This window comes from Anopheles merus, chromosome 3R (genome assembly GCF_017562075.2).
Source record: "Anopheles merus strain MAF chromosome 3R, AmerM5.1, whole genome shotgun sequence".
NCBI lineage: Eukaryota > Metazoa > Arthropoda > Insecta > Diptera > Culicidae > Anopheles > Anopheles merus.
Window position 1 is genome coordinate 3,078,961 of NC_054084.1, and position 27,716 is coordinate 3,106,676.

General features: G+C 47.8%; 1 protein-coding gene and 1 long non-coding RNA gene across 7 annotated transcripts in view; one reads left to right on the top strand and one right to left on the bottom strand.

Annotated features, from left to right (window-relative positions):
* The window catches only part of LOC121596992, a 110,778-nt gene extending 98,846 nt beyond the window's left edge, over positions 1–11,932 (top strand). For 3 of the 5 annotated variants that reach the window (XR_006005354.1, XR_006005356.1, XR_006005357.1), the window contains exon 5: positions 11,338–11,596. This is a non-coding gene — a long non-coding RNA (uncharacterized LOC121596992). Of the gene's footprint in view, positions 1–10,657; positions 11,067–11,135; positions 11,276–11,337; positions 11,597–11,638 lie in introns of those variants that run through there. The other 2 variants (XR_006005355.1, XR_006005358.1) reach the window with 2 other exon arrangements.
* LOC121596991 lies at positions 8–3,454 on the bottom strand. Of its 2 annotated transcripts, XM_041922429.1 has the most exons (7): positions 3,072–3,454; positions 2,558–2,801; positions 2,242–2,450; positions 1,571–1,706; positions 1,215–1,477; positions 1,010–1,142; positions 8–851 (listed from the first exon to the last, which is right to left on the bottom strand). In XM_041922429.1, exons 2-7 carry the CDS (start codon positions 2,607–2,609, stop codon positions 748–750), a joined length of 897 nt encoding a protein of 298 aa, XP_041778363.1. In that variant the 5' UTR covers positions 2,610–2,801; positions 3,072–3,454; the 3' UTR covers positions 8–747. The 2 variants fall into 2 exon arrangements, with proteins under 2 accessions (XP_041778363.1, XP_041778364.1); XM_041922430.1 differs by having other exon boundaries at positions 2,558–3,454.
* Positions 11,933–27,716: the final 15,784 nt, after the last annotated feature.

A 27,716-nucleotide genomic window follows, 5' to 3' on the forward strand; every position in this document is an offset into this window, starting at 1 on the left:
ATGGGAATTATTTTTGAAACAATTTGATACTTTATTCATTCTTTCTTCTTTTCATCTCGTACTCGGGTGTGCAATGGATAAAACGAATGTTTGCAATAGTTTCCCAATCTGTGCTCGTCCTCTTTTTACCCTCTTTTGCCGCCGACTGCGGTAGAAAGTAGTGCGAGTTCCGGCAGCCATCGTCCGTCGTCCGCCATCGTTCGGGAAGTGGTATAAGTTTGAGTTAAAACTATGACAAATATTTACAAATCCGCGCGATGTATCTTTCTCTCTCTGTGTCTCTCTCTCTCTCTCTCTCTCTCTCTGATATCTTTACAAATCGGTATGTGTTGGTTTTTTCGTTTCGTTTTGTTCACCTTGTGTGTTTGTGTGTGTCTATGTCTGCCTTTAGGAGTGTTGTTGTGTGTGTGTGTTTTCCATCAATCAGTTTGGTTTAGTTTTGTTTGAACAAATGAGCTTACAAGAAAAGTTTGCAGCCGGTGCTGTTGATATGATGAATATACTTGACATTGATATTACTGATATGTTCTTAAGAGTGTCGCTCACTGAACTCCCTCCGATCGTGTAATCCCTCCCCCTCTCGACTTTAACACCCTTAATGCATGCACAACTCGATACACATTAATTGACCAAACAAGGACGAATTAGAAAGAAATTGCACAGTGTGAAAGATGCTTGCTTCGCTCCATTGCCCCTTTTGCTAACTTCCACTGCTTCCCTGCTGCTTCCTACCTAACGTTGACCGTTTTAACTAGTGTAACGATAACTTGTCAACAGAATTAAAACATAAATTGCTAGCTGCATTGCCGACAACCGTTCGCAGCTTTCCTTTGCCCAGTTGCTTGACGCAGCTGCAAAAAGCCAAATGCCAGAGCGCGCGCACGCACAGTGCAATGAAAGAGGGAAGAGAAAGGAGGTTTCCGAGCATAAGAAAGTGAAAGATTAAATGTAAATGAGTTTAGTCCACAAACAAAAATAAAAAACGCAAGACCAAGCTCAAAACGCTTACCTTGCACTCGGTCTGCCCGCGAGTCCGCCGATACGGCCCTTCGTGACTCCAGTGTCGGTGCTTTTTGCAGTTTTTCGCCCTCGACGCTTTCTTCGTTGCTTTTCCAGTACACGGTCGAAATCGTCGCGAGGCACTGTGCAAGAGTAGTAGAGTTAAATGTAGTAAAAAAAACCACCGGATACAAAGCTGATGTCTAATCTCGTACCTTCAGCTTCATATCGCCGTGCTTGAAATGTTTCGGCTTGACGCGAAACTCGAGCCCCAGAACGGAAGTTTCCAGTTTGTCGGCACCCGTGATGCGTGGCTCGTACCGCTTGACCAGCCCGGGCTCGGCAGGATCGCCGTTAATGTACCACGTCAGATGAACGGCTGGTTTGGAGCGACCGGAAGTGCAGTTCACGCGCACCGGATCGCCGATCTGGTAGCGCGGCTTGCCGCCCGTAATGTAAGGATCTTGATCGGGCAACACTGATGATGATTAGGCAAACACACACATACACAAACAATTCCTCAAGTTAAATCAATTGGCCAAGGCAATTTTGCATCCACCCCGATACTCACCCACCACCATCATTTCGCCATGGTCCGAGACGGTTTGAAAGGATGGCGCTTCGGCGGACACTTCACACCTGTACTTCCCGCTGGATGATAAATCTAGTGGATCTAAAATCACTTGTTCGCTTGTTGAGTTTTCTAACTGGTTGATCAGTGTTGTCATTGTAGTAGTGTTCAGTGTGGAATGATCATGACAGCCGATCGACATGATTTGGGAAAGAAAAACGAGACGAAGAAAAAAAGATGCAGTTAATAGATGCAGACTCTCAGCACCCAAAATCGAGCATGTAATAGGCCTTTTACACTATTTCCGTGCATGATCTCTTCGGTTAAAATGTTTAATGATGAGGCACTATCCCGGACTCGATCGAAGAGAAACGATAGTTGCAGTTGCCTAGATACAATACGGTTACTTTACTTTGTTGCATGAGAGTCTTATACATCCAAGGACACCATGATATGTGATTTGTGACAAACTCTTCGATCATTTCCCATTCCAATTGATCGAATTAGGTATGGTTGTTTCAAAGGTACTGTACAACAATTATGTTTGGCTAGATGATGCATTTCATTCGCGTGAAATTTTCTGTCAAATAATGAACTTGCTTTACCGAACAAACGGCGACACGTTGAGTGTGTTTGGGCTTCGAACCCTACGCTTAAGGTTGAATACTTACATCTACGGCTATGCCCGGCTGGGGGAAAACACTTCCCGGCGGATCGTCTCTTGGCACGAAGCGATAAAACTCGCGTCCATCCTTGTACCATTTCACCGAGTACAAGGCTTCACCTTCCATATCATAGTGGCACTCGAGCTTGACGGCGTGACCGCGGATCGTATGTTTGGGCACCCGCACCTCGGTCAGCGTGATACAGTGAACGAAATCTAAACGTAAACAAAACAAAAAAAACGGTACCCATCATCATTCACCACGCCACGATCTTGCGCGTCATCCCACTACTCTTCCCGGCTTCACCCTCCACGCTACGTACCATAAAGGACGAATAGATGAAACACTATTAACCAACACCACATTTTATGCATCGTTTTCGAAGTATCCAGTTGGAAGATATGATGGTGCGTAAGATGATGCCGATGCTCATGCCGTCACGAGCACGGCGCCGTTTCCTTCTTCTGCGCGCTTCTGCACGGCCAGCGGCGCATGGTCTGTGGTGGTGGTGGTGGTGTATGCAGCGACCGTTTCACCACGATTTGTGACTGTGAAGCGTTTGGATACTGCAAAGGTAATAGCACTTGCCATTAGATGACACAATTTTTCCACACCGACCGTCTGTCTGTCTCGCTATCCTCGCCCAACACACCACGGCTCTATCATTTGCTCTTATTTGCTTCACGTATTCACGTAATTATCGGGCCTAGGCCAGCCGGATTCAGCACACAAATTACCTGTACACACACACACACGCATAGAGACACTCGTACACACACACACACGCACACACGTTTCCGTCGACCCTCTAATGATCTATTTTTATGCACACTTACGGGTTGTTCGTGTTGGCCGCTTCCTCTGTCGCGGACTGTTTCGCGACGTTTTGCAGGCTGGCAATTATTCCAGTCGACACTGGCGCACAAATTTCAAACTGTAGTGTATCCGCGAGCGAGTGCAACAACAACAGCAACAAAACGTCAATAATCCAGCTATACTAGAAGGTGGGTGGAAATCCTCGGTAGCCCCCACACACACGCTGGTTGTATCGCACACTAGACGCAGTTCCGATCGGATCTATCTGTTAAACACACTACCAAGCGGGAGCACACCACCATTCTTCACTGTTCGGCAGCATGCGGCCTGTCGCCGAGCAGCGACCCGAGGTGGAGCATATTTGCCCTCCTAGCACGATCTTTGCCAACTGAAGGCAAATGTTAAAAGAGCATAGCTATTCATTCAGCCGCCCGCGGGCCCATCGGCCGAACGCTGGCCAGCATCGGGCCGCTCGGGCGGAGAGCAGTTTTCGGCCATCGAGAGATTTCGTGCGCCAGTTTTCGGGACGGACATGCGCCGACGCCGCCGCCGCCGCCGCCGCCGCCAGTCGAAGCTCCCGAATCGTTCTCGTGCACATGTGACAACAGCGCCCCAGCGTGGCCGGTGCTGCTACTAGCGGCCGTGTTATTGCGTTGGTATTTGCATTAGAAAACCCATAAGACAACATTGCCGCCGTACGTCACCACGGCCTACTGTTTCTACTGCGGTGTCAAGCTAGCCGACACTGAACATGACAACCGAAGCAATGTTACACGCGGGGTAAGAAGTAATGATGCTTACAATACTTTTTTCCAAACATTGATGACAAAATTAATGATTAGTGTTTGTCTCTTAACTTTGCTGATAATTACTATAGCTTTTCCTTCTCCTTAGTTCTATTTTTATTTGCCCCACCCCCCCCAAAAAAAACCTCCCACGGATGGGCAACATAATGGCAAACTAAAAATAACATAACTCTCACTTTAAGCCTCCTTACATGCGCAAGAGCAAGATAATAAACCCGCTTTCGCCAGCACCACTCAGCTGCACTACTTTTTGCAGCATGTATGTTGTTTTTGTTTCTTCTTCACCCCAACGCATTAAAAGCGCTCCCCCATTTGAATGGCTTTTTTGAACCACAAACAGAAGGATTACATCACTCCGCTGATAGAAACGGTGCGTGAGCGGCAGGCGGCCCATAAAGCCCGGTGGTGCGTCGCGTAAACGCGGCCGCGTGCCATAAATATATCGAAAGCGCATAAAATCCGCACACCCTCCGCCATGAGTTGGGCAGCGGCGTTCTGGTTGTTGTTTTTTTTTATTTGAAAATTTTCTATGAAAAATGCAAGTCGCACATCGAAACCGCTCTTTCCAGTTCAAAGGAGGATTAAATATATTGCTTCGGCGGCTTCGGTTGTGCTGTGCGTTCTTTTCTGCCACTGCATCAACAACGGCGGTGCTGGTGATGCAGAGTGCTCTTCATCCTTGCGTTTTGTGATGCGTTTTGAAGCCCGCTGTAAGCTGGCAGAAGGTAGAAACATAAAAATGCGCTCCATTCTGAAGTGCACGTGATGGTCAGCTTCTGAGTAATTATAAGAGAGCAAAGCGAAGGGATGTTAGATTGCGTTAGATGCAGTTGAAATTGTGCCAACATCAATGCCAATACCATGTAAACCATTGGAAAAAGCTGTACAATACAGCTGCAATTTTCCTCGTATAATTCATCTCGTAATGCAGCAACAACTCGTTCGTCTGTGTTAGCGAGTGCGTTACGGCAGTTCAAGTTCTTTATGATCCAACGTGTTTGTGCCACCCTTTCGCTTAACACGCTGCACCAGACCGGGGGAGGGAGGAACTATCGAATTTCGAGCTGACTAAAGATGTATCACTTTCCACTAAATTTCACACTCTCAGTGTCAGTCGAGTTGAAAAATCGCATCATTTCACCGAATTACCGATATGGATGGTAGTTGGCTTTCACGACCATTCCAGCTATGTTTAATGCTTTACAGTGGGGCGGTACGGGTCGGATACCTGCTGTGCGTGATTTCTGTCCCGATGTAGGGAAAGGTAGGTAAAGACGGACACTGTCGGTATTGATGAACACTTCTCATAAATTCATTAAAAAGATATTTTTTCAAAAAATCAACAATGTAGCATCCTAACTTAAAGTTAAACAACATAAGTGATAACATTTTTGGCATAATATATCGAATATCTTGTCACGACTTGGACAACTTTAAGCAATAAAAAGATGAGGCATTGATACGACATCGTTCAGGAATAGATGAGGAAATTGTATGGGATTACAAATTTCAAATGTTGAATATAGACATGGTGGAAAATGGCTTAAACTATTAACAAGTCCCTTAAAAAATACTGGGGCCGTGGACATTTCGCGGAGTAATTTCGTAAAAAGAAGTTCTAGGCTGTTGTTCTGTAAGCTGGAGCAACGGAACAGCTTTTAGTGCGCGATATTTCAATAATGCTTAAGATGCTGCAATTTACAATATATTACAAGCGCCGCTTACAATTTCTAAATTCATGGCTAAATGAACCGTCTTTGCAATTGGCCTAGATTTAGGATATATACGTACCATGATGTAGAAAGCAAAAGGATATGTTAAAATACTATAAACCTCTTCAATTTCCAACGTTTTTTTATAGGCTAAAGAAACTTAAAACTTTCAACACATATTCTGATAAAACATGAGTGTAAGATAATGTATGCGCATTTCCATGGTCGTTGCACTTATATATCCCTAGATTTTTACCATTTCCCTTAACGTGTCCGTCTTTACCTACCTTCCCCTATGTAAAATGGAGTCTTTAGTTTATGTATTGGAACAACAACAAAAAAAACATCAAAGTCACCACTGAAACTCTTTTTGAACTGAGCAATGTACTGTGCTGTAAAGCGCTACAGATGGAACGCACCATCACGGCACACTTTGACATCACACACACGTGCTTTACGTGTTTGTTTCATTTCTTGGCGGACGTTTCAAGCGCACGCAGAATGGTGCGCAAAGCGTCGGGGAAAAGCAAGAGGAGACAAAGCAAAAAAACAAAACAAAAAACCCCAAGCAAATTGGGTATTGCGTGACAGCGAGTAATTATGTACGGCTCATAAATTGACATTTCAAGCCCTGTTTGAAGTTTGACGCATACTCGCTCAAAGTTAAACGGGAAACAGCGAAACTTGTGTGTGTGTCCCGGGGAAATGTGATAACATTACCATTAAACCGTGTGCTTTCGCTAACTGTTTGAGCGTGTTTTTTCGTAGATTTATGTAAATCCCTGCACAAATAGCAGCAGCAGCAGCAGCATTCCGATGTAGTGTTTGGCATAATGAGGGGAGGAAAGCGGCCGTTCTCTTTTATTGACATTTCCGGCCAGTTGCCGTTGCTTTCCTCCAAGTGTGGTGGTGGTGGTGCTGCTGCTTTTTAACTTTTGACCACAATGATGTGCTGACGATGTGAATGAGTGTGTGTGTGTGGGGTGTGGGTTGTTTTGTGGGATGTGATAGTGCAGATAGTGGCACTTTGCCCTGATTGCTTTCGATTCAATGCAGCATTGCTTCGGATGCTTTCCCAAGCAGCAGCTGATGTAAAGCGATCGACCGGAACCGGGCTCCAACCGGAATAATGTCCCTTCAAACTCTGGTCGATTAGCAGGCTAGTGAGAGGGAGGGGGGGGGGTGAGCAGGGGTCTGGAGACGCTTAACGTTCGTGTATTGATTGATCAATTGAATTGCTTTGAAAAGGCACTGTATCCATGCTTCCATTGATGTCTATTGGCTGCCAGAAGCATAAGATACGTGCACAGACAAGCGCAGCCCAACATGCTGCTGCCTCGGCCTTGCACGGAATGCACGCTGCACCGCACGATTCCACCAGAAAAACGATACCGATGTGATCGATTTGAATTGGATTGGCTCTGGGTTGGATGGTTCGACGGTTCGCCTCGGAAGTTCATTGTGGGTCCGCTCAGATACGGTTTGCCCGCGTGCCCTCCGCCCCATCCCGGTAGAAATGTGTCTAATGGAGTCGAATCGGAAATCAATCAATGGAATGAAAGAAATGCACGTAGCAGCAGAAGGAATACAAAATAACATAGCTTTATGATCGGACTTGAGGTTTGCAGGCGCCGCTCAGCAATAAAGGCAAGCCAGATGCGAAGCCCATGAGCCATGTGCAACCTGTGTTCGTTCTGCGATGCGATGGTACCGGAGTCACTTGGGGGAAAGTTTTGCGCCGGACAAAAATACCGCTCATAGAACTCGCTAGAAATAAGTTGTTCCTTTTGTGAAGCTCTAAAATTCACCTTCTCAACTAGCTTGCTCGGGTGTATTCAATTTTTCTTTATTTCATTTTCACTTCAGCACAGTTGACACAATCCCTTTCAATGGCTTCGTCCCCTGTGCTAGAGTAATTGCCATTTCCTTGTCAATGATAGCAATAATGAGCGTTTAGCCACGCGCTATCTACGAAATGATGCAGAGCTTGGACAATGCTCTGTCTTTCCAGTCCAGGTCCAAGGAAGGATGCAATCAAGGCGAAACGAAATGGGGCCAGAATCAGAAATATGGGCACAGTTTCGTGCTAATGGGCAAACATTGCGGGAAATGTCTTATTTAAAAAAAAGAAGGGGTTACTACTATAAATAGTACCGCCGGATGAGGGGGAGGACGACAAACAGCGATTTCTTTTGCTCTCAAACCTCACCCAACGCGCAACGTCCACCGACCTTTGAAGACGTCTCGCCGACTACAAACCCCCATAACCGTTATCGGAGAATTTATGCGTGCGGTTTGCCATCCAAAAGTCCCGAGGAAGACCTCTATTCGGCAAACGAATTTTAATTATCTTTTAATTTGCATATAAATTGACTTGTAGGAACAATGAAGTAATAAAGCCCTTTTTGCTTTTAGCCGTAGTCTAGTTTTTCCAGTCCGGTTAGGGGTTTTTTCTTCTTATTGTTGCATTCAGTGTACGTACGAGACGCCTGAACTGCCTAAACTGTCGAAAATGACATCAGTAGGATGCGACGTAAGGTGTGGGTGGGTGGGTTGGCGGTGGTGGGGTGGAATGATTTTCCTCCTAACTGATCTTGTTCCTTCTTTTGTGGCGCCCATTTTGTGACGCGAGCTTTCATCGTGTGTTCGTGTTTGTTCGATTAACGTTACGCAAAAATTGGGGAATAAATGAAAGGAGCAACAATTAACGCTTGCCGTACTGGCACTTCTGCTGCTGTGTCACATAAAAGGCTCTTACGGAAGCTTAGTCAATCAATAGTGGGAATTTAATTGGCCGTTCCGAAACACTCACACACACACACACACAGAAACAGACACACCCATTTTGCCCTTCAATTATTATGACACGGCCACTAGTTGTTTTGTGTCTAATAATGATTATGCTGGCCACCAGGTTGCACCAGCAGCGGCAGCAGCTTTCTTTGCATACAATTTTAATTAACCAGCCGCTTCATTGAACTTGGAAAAAGCCAATCAAAACCTGCCCCTCGGGCCTGCATTGGTGCTCCAATCAGGGGGGAGTCTTCAGAATCTCAAAGTTATTGCAAGCGAGTCGATTATCGCACATTCACGCACATTCACCACGGGGACTGATGTCCGAGAGCAGTGGTGGATCACTGAGTGTGCAAATAGCAAACGCAATCGAAACGCAGGAATCATCCATAACTCGTACGGTCTTGGCGGATCAAGGGACGTCCAGGGAGCGAGTTCTAGTCGGATACATCAGTTCAATTCCACCAGCTTTTGAGCCTCGTTGAGAAACATATTATTAGGCTTGGAAGCCACAGCATGCCGACGACGACAACGACGACGACGATGATGATGATGATGATGGTGGTGGAGTGGTGGTGGTGGCGAGAAGCCTACTACGGTATCGACTGACACACACTACACTGGCGCTGTGCAGGCGAGATCAGCGTGCGTGTGGTGCACTTGCTTCATTTGCGCTGCAGCACTACTACTCCGTAGCCAATGCAAACGGGATAAAACGGGTGAGTCCGTCACAGAGCAGAGCATCTGTCAAATGTGTGTGCCGTAATCCAATAAAGTGATCTTTTTATTGCACTACCACCACCACATACCGATAGCACCGAAGCTAGATGGACAAGAAGAGCAGTGCCAACCTGATGCCCTGTACACCACGTGCGTTCCTATGTGTGTGTGTGTGTGGCACCTTGTGTGTGTGTGTGTGTTTGTCCATTGTACATATGATTAATTGATTTTCAAAGCTTCTACGGTTCGATCCCGGAGCAAAAGAGAGCAACAGAGCAGGCGGCGGACAGATTGGCCGATTGGAGTGGGGTGCGCCGTGTGGTGAAGCAGCAAGTACCGTGAAAGCATTTTAAATTGGCTTGTCGACTTGCTGGCTGGCAGCACTGCCACTGCCGCCGCCGCCTGTCCTTTTTGGCACGCTCCAATAAGATCTTTTGCGAATGCGGAGGCATTCGGCCGAAATGAGTCATATTTAGCTACGTAAGGGGGGAGGGCTTGGGGAACGCGCATACGCGACAGTGAACAAAGGAACATTCGCGCGCGCACACACACACACACACTCTGTGGATCTGTGGACGCGGTGGAGTGGTTGGGAAGCAAATCCTTAGCTGCGGGCCTAACCTCAAAGCGGCTGCGGCCGTCTGTGTTAATGTAAGCCGCCGTGACTTATGTCGCAGTAAAACAAAATCCCAAAGTGCAGCTGGTGCGAAGGAAGCGCTCTACGGTTCGGAGGAAATTTGGCTACGCTTTTAACGTTTTCCACGGTTGAGGGATCCGCTTTTGAATGTGTATCTCGGTCCTCGCACTGTGAGGGGCAGTAATCGTGGTGGTGTTGGTGGTGGAGGTGATGTCCCCGGTACCATTATATAAGCGAGACAAGATTACGTCAAAACGGTTGGAATCATTCGTTAATCAGGATCAGAAATGCTGTGCTGGTTGCTGCTGGAAATTTGTCTTTGGGAAGCGGCCGCCGCAGCAAATGTGTAGTACACGTCCTTTTTGGCGGGGAGAAGCGAATTTCGAATTTGACAAATGCAAAGCACAATTGAGAAAATTCGGCGAAGCGTTGAGACATTTAGCTGATTGCAACATTCGTGCGTTTCGCAATGCCTTCTCGCTCCCGCTCTGCTTCTCCGCTGCTGCCGACCATCTGTGAAAAGCATGAATGCATGGCTTAAAGGCACTGTACTATTGAAACAATGAAATTGCTTTCTTTTACTTCAAGGAAGACTGGAGAAAACTTTAATTATGGGAGGGTTGGTGGCAAACGCCAGCACACGAAACGCTCCTTGGGGATGGGTGGTATATAATTAATACTACTTTAGGATGAGTTCTGCCGCTTTTTCCTACCATCCAACCACCAAACAGTCCTGCCGGTATCACGATTTTGCAGACTGGGACGCTTGATTGAAAGCAATAATTTATCGATCTAGGCTGGCCACCGGTTCGGTTGCCTAGGTTGCCTCCTCCGTGTGGTATGAAATGAAGTTTTTGCGCGCCCAACTCTCCCTCGCTGTCTGTCTCTCTCGAAGTGAAACACTTACTGGCGCGTTTAACAGTTCTAGAGTAGGCCGTGATTAATGGACGGAATATATGTCCGGGTGCGTCATGAATAAATCATTATCATTATGACCGATTTCTTGAGGAGTTTCAGTCGTGTTCCCGAGCTCCAGAGCGTGGGATAGTTAGATTTGTGCGGTTCTTTGTGGAAATGTATCGATTCCATGATTTAGTGTTGGTCCTGTTGCAAGTTGTTGTCAAATTTGAATTTATTTCTTTCCGAAACCGAGTGCCGAACAAGGAAGGCAAGCGTAGAGCAGCGTAAGCTTCAGTCACCCGTTCAAGACGTTGCTTTACAAAGTGAATGTTTAATCGTTGCAAACTGTTTCTACTGCTGGTTTTTGCTCGCAAACGCAAACAAGGATGTATGGCGCAGTGGTTTGTGAATTGATCGTCATTAATTGTTGGTGCGAGCTGGCGCGGGGTTGGTAGAACAAAACGCCACCATTAAATGTTACGATTGATACTGTACTGCTTTAGTTTCGCCCCACAGTTCAGCCATCGCTTAAGTCGTAGCCGGCGCGGATGCGTTTGCAGGTTTGGCGTACAGTGGGGGAATAAAAAAAATAAACACGGCGTGGGAACGAGTACGGTCGCATTTCTGAAGCACCCTCGAAAGCGTGGCATCGTCGAGTAATGTCATCAGTTTGATGTGCGCCACGATACTAATGGATTTGTATTTCATTTAATTCCAGCTTTCTCCCCTCGAAGCGCCTTAAAAGAAGCGCTGCACCATAAGCACCCCGAGCGATCCAGCCAGTCCGGTACTCACTTTGTTGCGCATAAGGATAGTCTTACGATCGATAGTTCTGGATCCTTCGAACGAGAATGCTTGGATCCGGTACGTTTCCCTCGCGGCAAACGAATAGTGCGGGCTCCCCGATACTTGATGGTAATTGTTCCCGGCACACGGATGCATCATCGGATAAAAGTAATTCTTTTTATTATGTGAAACGCAATGCACTCGAAACGTGTGCTTACTTTTCATTTCCGAAGCTTGCTGCGATCCCGCTGTACACGCTTGCCGTCGTCGTCGTAAGTTGATCCGTGTCACCGGGAGTCACCGGGCCCCCAGGGTGGCGGCAATGGCAATGGTTGGGAAATCGGTTCGTCGATCCAACGCGGCAGAGGACTCTTTCTCCCCGGCAAAGTCCCTGGAGTGACATTTTTCATGCAAATTCTGTGTAGTGGAAACGAAACCACCTGACGATAGGACGACGCGTTTCGCCGATATGGGGAGGGAAAGGGAGAGAGAGAGAGAGAGAGAGAGAGAGAGAGAGAGAGCGTTCTTATGCAACCCGGGAACAGTAGGGAAAACTCTCCCGTGCCATGTCCTCTTCGCCCCCCCCCCCCTTCGCCACTACATCATAACATCCTTCTTCCGTGTTACCGGGCACACTTGCATTCCTTCCAGGTTATCGAGTCCACCACAGGCGACAAACAACTGGCGAATGGCGCACGATGGCGACGAGAGCGACGACAACCGTCAGCGACGGTGGTGGGCCTTGTGACGAGGAAAATGTAATGAAAACAACACAGGTTTCCGTTTCACTTGCTCGGCTCGGCTTCGGTGGCCTGTTGGACGGTGAACCCGGTCGGAACATGACTTTCGTTTAATCCACCGGGGAGCACAGTCCTGCTAGCTAGCTAGCTGTATGTTCATGTTTTCACTTCACTTGCTTGTTATTTGCACAGCAGGAGCTCTCTGTGTGTGTGTGTTTGTATTGTGGTCTGAAATTGAACCTTGCCTTGCCGGAGCCATGCAAGCCTGCCGATGTCTCGGTCTCCGTACACATGTTGAATGTTGGCAAGGTTTTTGGGGCCGTTTCCGTTTCGTTGATGCGGGGGGAGGGGGGACGTATCCACCATCCACATGAAGCTGGCTGGGTTTGCTCCAGTGAACCGGTACAGCGTCGCTTGGGTATGACGAGCATAGGGAAGCATAAAAATAAAACAATGCATCCATTGGCATCGGGCAAAACGGCTAGAGCAGTCAGGGAGTAAGCGTGCCCAATGGAGAAAGCTTTTCGCCCATTTGCTTCGGAACTTTTCTTTTCGACGCTTGTTTTTTTTAAGGAATCCGCTTCCAATCCTTGTACAGTTTCGACGTCAAGCGTCAAGCGTCCTCGAACAGGGAAATCGGCAAGGAATTTAAAATTCGACTACAGGTCAGTAGCAGTTCGGGTGAAACAATGTTGCGCTGCTACAATACGCAAACCCTGCGCTACTCGCTACGTCAGACAGGATGCGTCTTATCGAATCGATTTCCAAACAGCAACACCAGGCAAACGAGCTTCATGACCACCGTAGGGCATTGATTCAGGCAATTATGAGTTATTTTATTACATCCCCGCCACATCGCAACAAGTAGCGCAAGGCCACGCGGTGGCGGCGTAGGCGGGTGGGTCCCCTCCCTCCCTCTCTCTCTTCAATTAACTGGCCATATCTTTCAATTGACAGCACCGGCGGGGCTCAGCGATTTCGTCAACTTCCGCGGCCAATTAAATCTGATTACTGCCAGCAATAAATTTAATTAACATTTTTGTTCACTCAATCTCCCCCCCCCCCCCTCCTCGGGGGAGGAGGTGGTTTGACCCTCCCAACCGTCAGCATTACACCCACCGTCCTCCCGCTTTGAGACGTTTTCACTTTTCGCTTGATTGTCCCTCCCTTCCTGCAGTAAATGGACAGAGAAAGTTTGTGTCCGCAAGGAAAAAGGTAAAACTTCCCGGGGAGTTTTCGGGTCAAAGCGCATAAATCAACAGAAAAAGAAAACAGTTGAGCAGCAAACGAAGTGAAAAATCGCTTTCCCACCCAGCCTACTTTGCTGCCTGGGTTTGGAGCAGCGGTTCGATTCCAACGGCACACTCAACGCAAAAGGGTTTCTACTGTCACTGTAACAGTGTGTGTCGGTGTTGGATAAAAGCAAGCTTGTTTGCTTGACTTTCAAGAAAGACACTAGGGACGCGGCCCATGGACACTTTTCTATCGTCAAATAGCATTGCTGCTAGTAGTGGTGTACTGATTCGATTAATACCCCCACAAGGAGCAGGGCACGCTCAGTTCAAAGTCAACTCCGGAGAATCGTCATAATGCGAACCATCGTGAGCCATGAGCGATAGGTGTTGACATCGAAATGTGGCTCTTAATTCCCACAGCGCAACCCCAGTTGTATGTTCATATATGAAGCTGGTGCATGAAACAAGACACTCTGGCATTCGACGCCCGAAAGGATCGTTAGCATGCGCATCAAGAGGCGAGCGCAGAGCAAGGAGCAAGTTGGTGGCGCAGGGAAATGAACGATGCAAGGATGTGTTTGCCCGCAATTACACAAAAACATACATTCTTTCGTGTGCGCGCACATTTGCTTGGTTGTTTGTAACTAATAAGAAGAAGAAGAAGAAGAAGAAGAAGAAGAACAAGAAAGGGTTCAGAGCACCTCGCAGGAAAAACGGGCGAACAACCGGTGCGGAGGGTGAAGACAAAGCGAGCAAAGAAGCGAGCGAGAAAAAAAAAACAACACACACCGTGGTACTGTGTTTTCCCTTCATTATGCAAAATACCATGCAAATTTGTTATTTTAATGCTGATGTATACAATGAGTCCTCGATAATGGAGCAAAACCGGGCGACCGGGCGGGCGGGCGGCCACAAGGTGCACATGACCGTGCGATGCTAGGTGCGGTGGTGGCTCCTGGTTTTATACTTAGGAACGGAGTGCAAATAAGACTTCACTCTCCCTCACTCACGATCGTGTTTCCTTCTTTCCCCTGCTTTGCGACGGGAGAAAGCTCCCCCCCCCCCCCCCCCCGACCCCGAAGGTGGAAACAGAACAACCCCCTTTTTCCTCGACGGCGTGCGGTGCAAGCATGGGAAACTAACAACTGTGATAATGATGTACGAAAAGGGGCTTCCCAGGGCTTTTTTTGTTGCGCAGTGAAAGCGCACTCCTTACGTAATGGCCGTGCCCGTGGCCTTTTGTAACTGACACGGTACTAGGACGGTCTTAGGAACACGCCGGTCTGCATACCATCACATGCTCACAGTGGAAAAAGGGAGAGAGAGAGAGAGATAGTGTCGGCGATAGCGATTGATAACAAATGAGCGGCGTGTTTTATTGCATAATGCAGGTGGAAATTGGCCGAGATGGCCATTGTTGTTGTGGTTCGTGATGGGTTCGACTGCTACTACTAGCCCTGCCCGGTTCGCCAGCACGAATGATCCGCAAAAGTGCATACAGGACTTCAAAGTGCGGGAGTGTATGAGTCATCGTTAACACCACCAGGATGCCCGCAGGTCATCATTATTAGGTGAACTTTACCCATTTGTCATTTTGATTCTACTCCACCTTTCTTTTTTTTTTGTAAAATGTCCAGTGCCAAGGGCTTCCTTTTCAATTCCCGGTTACTGGTTTCACTCCTCCACTCACTGCTCTGCGCACCCGACGAGCCATAATTACCATTCCAACCGGCCACAGCCAAGTCCTCGGGTTTTCCCTTCCCAGCCCTGTGTCTGCATTATGTTGCTTTTTTACTTTTCTTTTGCCCATCTTCGTCACATAAATCGCCAACCTTCTCCGCGCCTGCTCCGGCTCCATGGCATGCTTCTCCCCATTCCGTGGCGTTTTACTGGCAAATAGGTATGTTGAGCGCACATTTTTGCAGACAAACATGAATAAATTATTAATATTAGCGGTGTCGCATTTTGTTTGAATTTATAATATCATTAACGGACGAACTGGCCTGGCCTGGTTGGAACGGGCCGGGTCGGGCTACCTCGGACGGACGAAGACGAAATGAAGCATAATAATACGAACCAGCCAGCCAGTCAGCCAGCCAGTCAGCCAGCCAGTCAGGAGAAGTCATCACACAATCATTCGTGTCCGTGTTACCTTACCTTTCGTTTCAACCAAGGCGGCCCCAGCCCCAGGGATGACCGGTAAACTGTGTGTGTGACTAATTTTTCGCATTTATTTCAATATGACTACACATTTCTCTTGCACATTCGCTGCGAGTCCGAGTGTTCGGTCTGCTCCACCACCGCGGTTCGGGCCTTCGAATGGTGAGATTAATATTTTCTACCTCGATCGCACAGACAGCAGCAACAGCAGCATACCCGCCTGTGCCACATTGGTACGAGAAAGGTACGAATTGGCGACAAAGCGATTCGCGGTGACTTCGAAAATAGAGGCCCTTTTTCGTATGAAATACACAAAAAAAAAATGCACAGAGAGAGAGAGACACACATTTATCATAGTTATGCAAATAGGATGAAATGTTCGAGACATACACACACTTCAGCTGTTTGTTGCAAAATATGATCCTAAAGTCTGCAAATTTGTCCCTTGGATGGTGGGCTGGCTGGCCGCTACAGGACGCCCGTCCATCGATTTGCCAGAGCCGGAGTTTGATGTAGAGTGGCTGGCTGGCTGGCTGGCTGGCTCGAAAGCTTTCGATTCCGTTCTCTTTCAACGCGAACCGTTGCTCAAGTACGCCAGTTTGCTGGTAATGGACCCCGGACACACGCATAACTGTAGCAGCAGCATTCTTTATGTGAGCTTGTTCTTCTTCTGTGTTTTTTTTTTGGTTTTTGGTGTGGTGAGTTATTAATGTTTGATGCCTATCTCTTGCACTTCGATGTTGTTACGTTGACACGACACAACAACGTTGGTTCGCTCGGGTCGGTTCGACAATGAATAATAACGTGTGCGCGCTGTTGGCGACAAGACTTCAAGAAACAAACAGTTAACCTCTTCTTCTTCTTCTTCTTCTCCTTCTTCTTCTTCTTCTTCTTCTTCTTCTTCTTCTTTTTCTTCTTGGCTTAACGACCTACGCGGTCATACAGGCTTTTCGGGTACTTATTAGTACCAAGCGGCCTCATAGTCAATCCTTGCTACGGCGGGGGAATGGTCCATATGAGGTTTGATCCCTCAATGGGCATGTTGTTAGCTTGTTGAGTGTTGAATTGAGTCTTCCTATAATAACATTACTAAGTGCTGCAAAATGTCACTGTCAATGTCATAAAAAAAATCTGACCTAAACAAAATCTATATCAGCGTCACGTACTCAATTGTCAATAATCAGAGGTGATACTCAGAACGGCTGGTGTGACCAATACATGATTCATGCCTCATTTTTACAACCATCGCTTGATCAGTCACTATGTCATGACCTTTTTTTAACTGTGATTAGTTTTGCAAAATGTCACTGTCATAGTCATGACAAATTCTGGCTGAAACAAAATCATGTCAGCGTTACGTGCTCTACTGTGGTAGATCAGAAGCGAGCCTCAAACAGTTGGTGCGACCATCACATGCTTGGTGACATTGTGTGCAACCAACTCTTGGTCAGACACTTGGTTGCGACATTTTCAGTCGCTGATTATCGCGATGGTCATGAGAGATATACGGTGCTCGGGAATGGTTCCAAGGAACATAATGAGCACATACATAATCAAAACAGACAGAGGGAGAAAGCATGCTGATTTTGTTGTTAGAGCCCACACGCCAAGTATATTCCAAGAATATCGACATACTCGCCGACAAAAATGTCATGACCAAGTGAGTGACCAAGAGTTGAGTGATAGTCAAAATGTCACCAACCATATGATTGACTCTCCAACTGTTTGAGTCTCGTCAATGATCATCTTAGCTGTGTATGTGAGCTGATTTGAGCTTCGTTTCAGTCATGAGTGTTGGTGACTGAAACAGTGGCATCTGGCAGCACTGCTCATAGCCAGAAAAAAACATGATTGTGCTTGCGCCGGCATTAAGCTCAGCTTGACAGTCAGAGTATCGCGTTGGACGCAAGAATTCGCATGTCGCGTTCGGCATGGTTCGTTGGTGAAACTCTCATAATTCTCATGACATTTTGTTGCACTGACATTACTTCTTATTTCACATTTCCAGCGCTATTGACCAGCAACCATTCCATGTGGGTTTAATACACAAATACTGCTGGATAATGGAACCTCCCCTCACACTACCTCATATGATCCCGCCGCCTACTTCATTACTTCGTTCCAATAGAAGCTTGCAAGAAACAGGAATCATAAATTAAACTCATCTCAAGTGGGCTCCTTGCGCACCCAGCGACAGACACGTGAACGCAGGACATACTGCTGCATTATGAATTAAATGCTATTTTGCTAAATTGAAAAGATAAGAACGGGCAAACTAATTGAAAATAGCCTTTCAACCGGCCTAATCTAAATTGGAAATGTCTGTCCTTCCCGCTGGGCGAGAGAGAGAGAGAGAGAGAGAGAGGGAACGAGATTCTTGCATGACTTTGATTTATCATCCCTCTTCCCATTTGTTCCTCGGGACCGAGGTTCGTCCATCCATGGCGTGGTGGTCCACGCGTGGAACGAACTCACGTGGCATGTGGATGGGGCTGCTGCTGCTGCTGCTGAATCATGAGCCAACACTCATTTTCCTGCACTTGTTTACACAAGCCAAGAGGCAGCTTTGGGCACTGTGACACTGTGCACCGTGACGTGCAAGCGCCCATTGTTTTCACTTCATTGGTGTGTCCGTTTGCCGAAGACTTAATTCGTGGCTTTTTGGGCGACATGATTGAATGCGAACGGTGGCGACATCATTAGGGCTTCGAGTCTGTAAGATTTACTGCACACAGCAAAAGTGTTGCTGCCACTCAGCCCGGGTGACTTGACTCTTGTTAAAACTCCGTGCAAACTCCGGACTTCTTATGGCCGCGTGCATGCAGCAACACAACAGCGAAGAATGAACATCGACTGCCATGACACAAACACTGCACTACACTACACTACACTACGCTGCACGCTGATGAAGTTTCGTGAGCGTTCTAATCCAAATTCAATTTGCATATCATCATCCTTCTGGTCACAAGGTTGTTCATGCTCATGATGATCATAAAAGTTGGGCAGCCGGCAGAACCTCAACTTTCCACCACTTTCTCCCAGGAGATGCCGTCCCGTTTCTGTGCATACGCGCGTGTGTGTGTGTGTGCTGCCGCTCCACCGATGCACAACGTGACAGCCGCTCGAGCTTCTGCTTCTGCTTTCTCCACCTTCCTTTAAAGCACTCTCAAACGCCGGGGCGTCGTTACATACATATTAAAATTCCTGCGTAAGTCGTCCTGATCCCCACTCGTCCAGCAGCTCGACCAGCACAGATTACAGTGATTGAAATGAGCTTTGGAATAATGGAACCCCCCAATAACAATGGGACCCAGCCCATGGACGAATGGGGCCGGGCTGGGTGAGTGTGTGTGTTTTTATTTCACCATTTTAACGCATTGTGGAACTTTGGTACAGGTAGTGCAGTTTTCCGTCCCCTCTGTGCGCCAGAGCACACATTTATTACACCGACAACGAGCTTGAGCAGAAGTTTGAGCTTGTACATCCACGCGTAATGGGGGAGGAGGGCACACTCATGGGCAACCGTTTTTTCGATTCAAATGTAAGATCACACCAACTGCCAGCGTGGCCAGGAGCCGGTGGGTTTCGGTTTGCTCTTCTGGTGTTTTCTAACAAGATCCTCTTGAAAGTCTTCACCCTCGGAACGAAAGCCCCATGCCTGGACGCGTGGAGTTGTATGTATCCGCAGCGGGCTAATCTCCCCGGCGCACCGACGGACGTTCTTGAGCAATACCAGAACAAGGCTACATTGTGTAGCCAAGCTCTTGTCGCCCGTCAATAACGCCGCAGTGGCTGCATGTTGTGCTAGGTGCCCGTCCCGGTGTAATGATGGCGTGCGGTGAATGCCTGGAAACATGGTCTTTCTCCGAAGCTGAGCACTGCAAAGACGCGCTCTGCTCGCGCGAAAACGGCTCTAACTGCTCCCCGGTCGTTAATTACGGTGCAAAACAAGCGAAATACTTTTGAAAAAATGCCAAAGAGCCCTAGCCCCGGTGGTTGTCGAAAAGGAGTTAATTACACGACAAACAAGATCTGGAATTTCTGCACCACCACTACGGCGACGACGACCACCACCACAAGCACCGTGAGAGAGAGAGAGAGAGAGAGAGTGAGTGAGTGAGTGAGAGAGATCAAGTACTCGGCGCTTTCATCATTTCGGTGGAGAAGCAGAACTTTTTGCACGCAGTAACACAACAGGCATCATCCCTCAAAGCAAGGAAAGCAGAAAGAAAGGGAGTGAGGAGCAGCAAAGGGGCAGCGCGGTAAAACGATGCGAATGAGTGCGTTATCATAAAAATAATGCTTCCAGGTATAATGTACCAAAACACATTTCGAACGAAGGGGGTTCACGGGTGCGTACCTTCTTCGTTCGTGCGGCGTTAGTGGATATTAAAATTACCGCATTAGCCGCTGACGATGTTGATGGCGGTACCAGCACAAAGTCAGGTGTTTTTCTAATGCTTTACTTTGTAACAAAACAACAACTTCTACTTCCCAAAAAAAAAGCACTATCAACAGCCATTCCATCGTGCAGCAGATGTAGTAGTAGTAATATTCGTTTTGTTCGCTACTTCAGCAAAACATCCATCGAAACAGTTTTGGAGTGAAAACATCATCTAACCTGTGAAGTTTCTAGCTGTTGTGCTGCACCACCACTTTAACCCCTGTTTTGCTTTCGTCGCTTGTTTAACCATAGTAGGCGCTATGCAAAGGTCACCGTCATCGTGTGCGCTTCCCTCGTCAAGCGAGTGATCGATACATTGGAAATCATTACTTTTTAGAGCACACGTTCGCCCCGTTTGCCCTTGTCCATCATCACCATCATCATCATCGTTCGAAGTTCATAATTTGTGATTTATGAAGAATAGTGTATCGTTTTTAATAATCTTTCCCATTCCCAGCGACGACGACGACGACGACGACGACGGGGAAGCATCAGCTGGTCGGGGCTTTTATTCGATTAACTTATTGACGGGGTAAAGGGGGAAGGCGTGCGGGAGAGCCAATCGGAACCGGGAGTTGGTACCGCCCCCGTCCCCCTGTGCTGTGCTGTGTCCGTCCAGTTCCGGGTGAACTCGACTTTTGGGGAGAACGGTTTCACTATAAATCGGGGTAGTTTGCAGCGGAGGAGAGAACGAGAGCAGCAATGAAATACAGGGAGAACACAACAGAAAAAAAAACACACACACACACACTCACCCAGTACGGGAGCACAAGAAGCAGGAAGTGGCAGCAAGAACGAGCTGGCCACAAAATATTCATAAATTATGAAACTTTTCCTATACTCTTACCGATTGACTCTTTCCTTCTCCGCCGCCTCTGGTGCACTTTTCCATCTGCTTCTTCACACCTCTCCCTGCCGGGCGGTGGGTGGATTTTCACTGTTCTCGCCCCACCCCCCCTCTCAAACCCGAACGATAAACCTTTTTTCCAGATGGTGTGGTAGAGAGCTCCCGCCTCGGTTACGACTTTCTGCCTCGAGATATTTTAATCATTTGCCATGCTGCTGCTGCTGCTGCTGCTGCTGTTACTTGAGACAAAACCTCAGCGCATTCATGAAACATAACGAACCCCGGACCCGAGAAGGAGGAAGCGAAGAGCAGCAGCAACAACCAAAAAAAAAAAAGAAAAACATCAACCGAACGAAATGTGCGTACACATTTTCCCTAATTTCCCATCCGTGTACGGTCATAACTTTCAATTTCGTGGTATAGCATTTCCATACCCGTGTGGCTTTGTGTGGATGGTTCTGGAGGCGCTCGTTAATATTCATAAACCTCACCAAACATGGATAAGTGTGTGCTGTGTGCTGTGTGCTGTGTGTGTGTGTGCGTGTGAATGTGTGCAAGGTTCTACTATAGTTTCATGTTACAGTTTGTTATACTTTCAGCCACTACTGCTCCCCCGGTCCATCGTTCGTCGTACGCGCGCGCGTCCGTCCGTGTCAGCTTGTTATCGGCGTCGACTACTACGACCTGCGAGCAGCGCGAGCCCGCTTCAATCAACCTACCCCGGTGACTGCTTTCCATAGCAACGACCCTGCGTGCGGTGGCGGCGTCGGCTCGCTTTCGTGTAGAAAGAGTTTTGTTTCGCTTTATCTACAAATCGTGTTTGTTGGGCCATTTAGATAAAGCGGCCCACGGCGCTGCAGGGTCAGGGGGAAGTAACTGTGTCAAAAATCAGACCTCACCACAGCACAGCACCCCGTTCCATGCAGTGTGTACACGGGCCCCGGCTACTTAATCAAATGCCAATATTAATGCGTCACAGGTTGTCACTGCTACTGCTAGGGCCCGTGTGGTCAGATTGTCTAAATGCCACCGTTGTCGTTACGTTGGACGTGGCGCTCGCACGGGTACACAGCTCAGTTAATTGCACCCTGACCGCGCGGATAGCAGAAGATAATTAATGAATCACAAGGCTAGTCCACACACTTCGGGTGTGAGGGCTGTGAAAGAGCGTGTGTGTGTGTGTGTGTGTGTGTGTGTGTGTATGCCGCCCACTTGCATAAGTGGGGGGGGGGAGGAGAGTTCAAAGCAAAAATTCCTCCGTTAACCAACTGACTAAACCAATTTTGCTTGCGCCCGGCCCAAGTCCAAGAGGCCCAAGACCGAGTAAAAGGATTGCTGGTTGTTGCGGTAAGGACGCCGTTTGAACTTGACGTCGTGTCCTTTGCTGCTGCTACTGTCTATTCCTTTTCTCTCCATTCCGAAGGATGCCGAGGGGTTTTGTTCTTTTAGCTACACCGCCACCATGAAAGGAATGGACCACTGTGCATCATCATGTCATGACCGACCGACAAACCGTTCCGACCAACGACTCTGTACTCGGCTGATACTGCTCCATCACTTTTCAGTGAGTGCTTGGATGATGCTCGCTCGAGTAAGAGATGCCATTTTTTCCTTTAGTTTTGTTTTAGGTTTTTTTTAAAGACAAAGTCACCACGGCACGACAGGGTTGGGTTGACAGTGCAGGGCAGGGTTGTTTGTTCCACTTTAAAGACACACTGTTCCACTGTTCGTCCGTCCCTGGGGGACTTCAAGCCGATTGACAGAAGCATCTCACTCACTCACTTTGCCTGTGTGCGGTCTGTGCGGAGCAGAGAATGCTGATGGACCGTACCGTAATCGGTTCGTTAAAAGCACGGCGCCATGCTTTCGAATCAATTTGCAAGACCTTTTACTTTGCCCAGCCCAAAAGCGATGGCCCGATGGCCCGGTTTCGGTTGGAGTGGAGCAGTGGTACTAGTTGTACTCTACCCCGCCGCCGTCCCAAAAATGCCCATGTCAATGTGAAGACTCAAGTCTCAGGAGAGTTTGCGCCTTTGATTTATTTCAAACGCACCTTACAAAAGCCACCACACACACACTCACACACATACGCAGGCAACACACTGCAGCACTGCGGATCCCGAGGCGGATGAGGCGTAACGATCCTAAGCCGCGTGCTAACAGAATTTGATAACGATACCCAAACACAAAACCTATGGATAAAGCAAATGAAGAGTACCAAGATAAATGAGGGCGATAAATCATAAACTTGTTCGACGGTTTATCAAATTTATCATAAAATATGAGAAAAACTTTTGGGAGGGCCAGAAGGTATGGAAAATGTATGGGATGTACGTTTTGTTTCGTACCATCGGTGAAATATATCTACACACATTACCAACTTTTTCAAGTTCCGTGAATCTCATCTTCGCAGTAAGTACCGCAGTGACGGCCCTTCCTTTTGCACCCTCCCAAGCGACTACTGCGGAATGGTCATCTTCCTCAGCGTGTTTGAAAGGTCATAGCCAACCACTAGACCATGGAACTACTTCGTCAAGCACACTAATCAAACAAAGTGTACAGATGCAGCATCTAGTTACATATTGGTTTTCTTGAATTAATTTAAAAACAGCCCTGGACGTCAAAACGTAAATGTTCCATACTAGTGAGGGGTAAAGTTTGCAAAAATCTGGAGTAGACTCCGATCCGGCTCTGATAAATTCGGAATCGACTCTGGAAGGTAGGTCCTCGCTGCAATATCCGGAGTCGCCCGGAGTCGTCCGGAGTCGTCTGGAGTCGTCTGGAGTCGCCCGGAATCATACGGAGTCGGAATCGACCGGAGTCGGGTTCGACCGGAGTCGTTCGGAATCTCCCGGAGTTTTAGTCGTCCGAAGTCATCCGGAGTCGTCCGGAGTCGTTCGAAGTCGTCCGGAATCGCTCGGAGTCGCCCGGAGTCATCCAGAATCGGCTGCAGATGGAGTCATCCGGAGTCATCTGGAGTCGGTCGAGGTCGGCTTATATAGGAAGCGCAAGCGAAAATGAAGGACAAAAAAACACAACGAAAGGAAACCTTTGATCACAAGCACATTAAACCACATGGCTCCTGTTCACTCCAACCAACTCCGACTCCGAACGACTCTGGACGACTCTGGACGACTCCAGACGACTCTGGACGACTCCAGACGACTCCGGACGACTCCGGACAACTCCGACTCCGGGCAGATCTAGTGGTTCCATTTTGCCGAAGTCAGAATCGGACTAACAATAGTCGGAGTCGGATCGGAGTTGTGGGTGCGCTCCATACAGCACATCACTATTCCATACCGCAGAGCGCACATTATCTTTACATCCTTTTTGTACTATAAGCCTATCTCATTCTCATTCAGTCAGTCAGTCTTACAAAGCAAATATCCTAATCAGAAAAGTAGATTTGGTGAAGAAGAAAAAATCCCACATTTCACTCCCCTTCAACACTGTTTTTCCTTCCAACACTTGCCCTCTATGTAAATACTCCCTCAATCGGCTTCCGCTTTTCGAAAAGTCAAATAAATAAATATGGATCGATTGTATCGCACGGCGCAGTCTGGATGTGCTCGTCGAACTGTTTGCCGTTGACGTCCTATAAATGGTATCACTTAGCGCGCCGGAATCAACAAGTACAGAAACTTTCTTCAAACCATTTCCCTTCCACTTGCGCAGCGGACTCGGGGGTTTCTCGAGGCATTTGAAGAAGCCAGAAGCAAGAGCAACCGTGGACGCGGACGCCAAGAATGTGTGCCAAGAAGACTTTTACACAGCTTTGTCAGTCAATGGCAATGTCAGGCCAGAGAGTACCGCAGGAGAGTCAGGACTAGTTCGTCAAACAAACTCACAACACTCCGCGGGCACGCTGGCACACGTTGTGGCGCACTCTCTCGGGCTGTGCACACGCCACAGCAACGCAAGCGACGGTTTCATCACGCAGTTTCTGTTTACTTCTGGATACTTTCGGCACACAGCCAAAGGGATGTTTACGAAACGTACACAGAAAAACACGCAACACCGCTACGCGCAAAACCCGGTCGGTCGGTCGGTCGGTTGGTCGGTCGGGCACCACCCAGTCAGCACGGTGCAGATCTGTTTTCCTATGTTTTTGATAAGCGTTTTTCTGTAACATTACGGTTAAGCTAACTTTGAGCGAAGAGGCAAACGGCAAACGACCAGGCGCCGCCCGACCAACGAACGAACGCAGCAGTGGCCATTGTTTGACGAGAGGCGCTGCAACGATGGACGATGGTCGATAAGGACGGAAGGGAGAAGGGAGAAAATGGAGAAAATGATCAATACAGCCACCGTTAGGAAAATCCTCCACAATAGAAAGACCTAAAGACCTGACCCGACGCGTCCAGACCCGGGGGGATGGGGCCAGTGAGCTAGTGAAGCGGCCAGTGTCAAAGGAAAATCATGTTAATATCGGATATTGAACTATAATCCGGAAATTGAATTATTCCGCCTCGCATTCATTTTCTACTCCATTTGAATGTTGGCGCTGTCGGGGCTTTTGGGACGGTTTCACCATTGTTTGTGACTAACCAGCTGCGTCCCGGGTTCAACGCGGGTGTTTTATCTTTTGTGCCACTCGTGTTTTTTTCCAATGCTCGCTGTGTGTAATACGCTGTACATGATCGTCCTCCGACTCCGTTACATGCGGTGCTGTCGATTCATTCGGAAAAGCTACAAACACACACACACCGAGGTCCTCTAGCCCGTGGAGCAGCACTGTCATCTTTATTCTCGCAATATAAGCGAAGAATTCACTACACAAACGTGACAGCATTGGCACCGCGCGAGTGGCATCAATAATGAAATGGATCTTTTTACGATGCTTTCGACAACGACAACGATGCACTCTACCCTCCGCGTCCCGTTGCCATTTGTCCCGTTTGTTATTTGTCCCCTATCGCTCACAAGTCAATACAGTCATACATTTTTAAAACTGTGTCACTGTGCCTTGGTGGAGGGCTTTTGACGCGTTTGAAAAATTATTCCCGATTTCCCGTGCTCAAGCTCGCTTATGCAAAGATGCAACAACCCTCCCAACGGGGCCCAAACGGGGGATTTTCTGTAGCAATCAACAAACACACACACACACACAGCGAGAAAGAATCATATTCCCAGACCGACGCCTTTATTCGGACGGCCCTGACTAAGGAGTCGAATTATAATTTTGTCATATTCATGCAAACGAGCCGCCCGCCCAGCCATCTGTTGAAAAATAGATGACACCATTTGGGAGCAGCGATTCATGCGTGCGTAGACAAGGGCCACAAGTGAAAGAGCAAAGAATTCCTCAGGCTTTGAAAGTCTTCAACTTCTGACTGCTTGCAAAGAGCAAAGAGTTCTTGTTGTTTTTTTTTTTGCTTCGTTCAACCGATGATCAATGCCCATAAAAGATTCACGTTCTAATTTACTCAAAAGCCGCATGCGTTCATGTGTTTGTGTGTATGTAGAGCATTCGTTGTTTGTGAAGCAAAATGCTGAAAAATGCAAGAAACCAAATGCCCAATGTATTTGTTGACGTGTGTGAGAAAGGAGCGCCAAAGGTGACGGTTGGTCGGACGAAGAGCCGCTGAATGTTATTCGTAAACAAACAAACAAACAAACACACAAACAAACAAAGCGTACAATCGAAGCAGGCGCTATGCCGCCTAGGTTTGCTCTAATGGTAGCCGCCGTAGCGGGAGATAAGAGGGTAAAGCTTAAGGGAGAGCTTGCTGCGTTCACTCAGCCGCTTCACTGTGCTGTGGAAGGATTCTCCGACGCTCTTTCATCCTCAAGAAATCTTCTTCTACGTACGACGTACATCTTCCAGTGCGTGTGTGTGTGTGTGTGTTTGGGCCACCGTGGTACGTAGAATTAGGGTTTAAGGCTAGGTTCTTCAGCAGGGAAGAAGGTATACGGCCCTACTTCATTCGGTCGAACGATTTTGTTAATTGAATAAAAGTACCAAAGATCGTGGAGTGGAGCTCGGGAAGTGCATAATTGAATGAAGCGAACCGCCGGCCCCCCCCCCCCCCCCCCCCCCCCCCCCCCGAAAGAAGCGTTAGAACAGAAAATTAATCTTATCCATTGCCGTTTTGCGGTTGCCGCGCTGTGTGCCGCTGTCAGGGTCAGGGCGCAAATATACCGGGTCGTAATTGTCTGATACATTGATAGATGCTTGGACCAATTATTGGATTATTGCCATTTTCAGCTAATTGGATAAATGGAGATCGTTTATCGCCCCTCCGCCTGGCTAGAAGCCGAACCGCTGAATGCCGTCTTGCAGCAGTATAGGGAGTTGCGATGGTGTCCTTCTATCCACTGTCCTACCCTTCTGGAGGATTTATTTGTCCACCAAATCAATCCAGAAAGTTAAGACCAAACAAACGATTACTAACATAAAATATGCAAACGTCGCCATAAATGTCTGTTGACCAACTTAAGTGCAAACAACGCTCTACCCACTCCGTCCACACGACGTGACGCCCTGTTGCAACCAAACTCGATTCTCGAGACACAACCCATTTCGACGCTGCTCTCGCGATCGATCCCTGTTCCTATTCTGCTGCATTGAAACTGCTGGTGAAACAGACACAGTTTGGCTGCCTCTACCACCACCTCTACCATGGCCTTAATCTATTTTGTTCCACTGCCAAATGACAGGTGAACCCATATATCATCATCTCTTGAATATTTTGCAACTCACTTCGCCTCGGCACACGCTCACAAAAACCGGGAGAAATTACAAAGAACAGGATCCACACTTTTCAAACCACGACGCCGATGCTCCTACCCTGTACGGTGTGTGTGAGTGTGGCTGTGTGTGTCACAATATTACGATGTGACTAATTCGGAATCCACACACACACACACACACACACACAC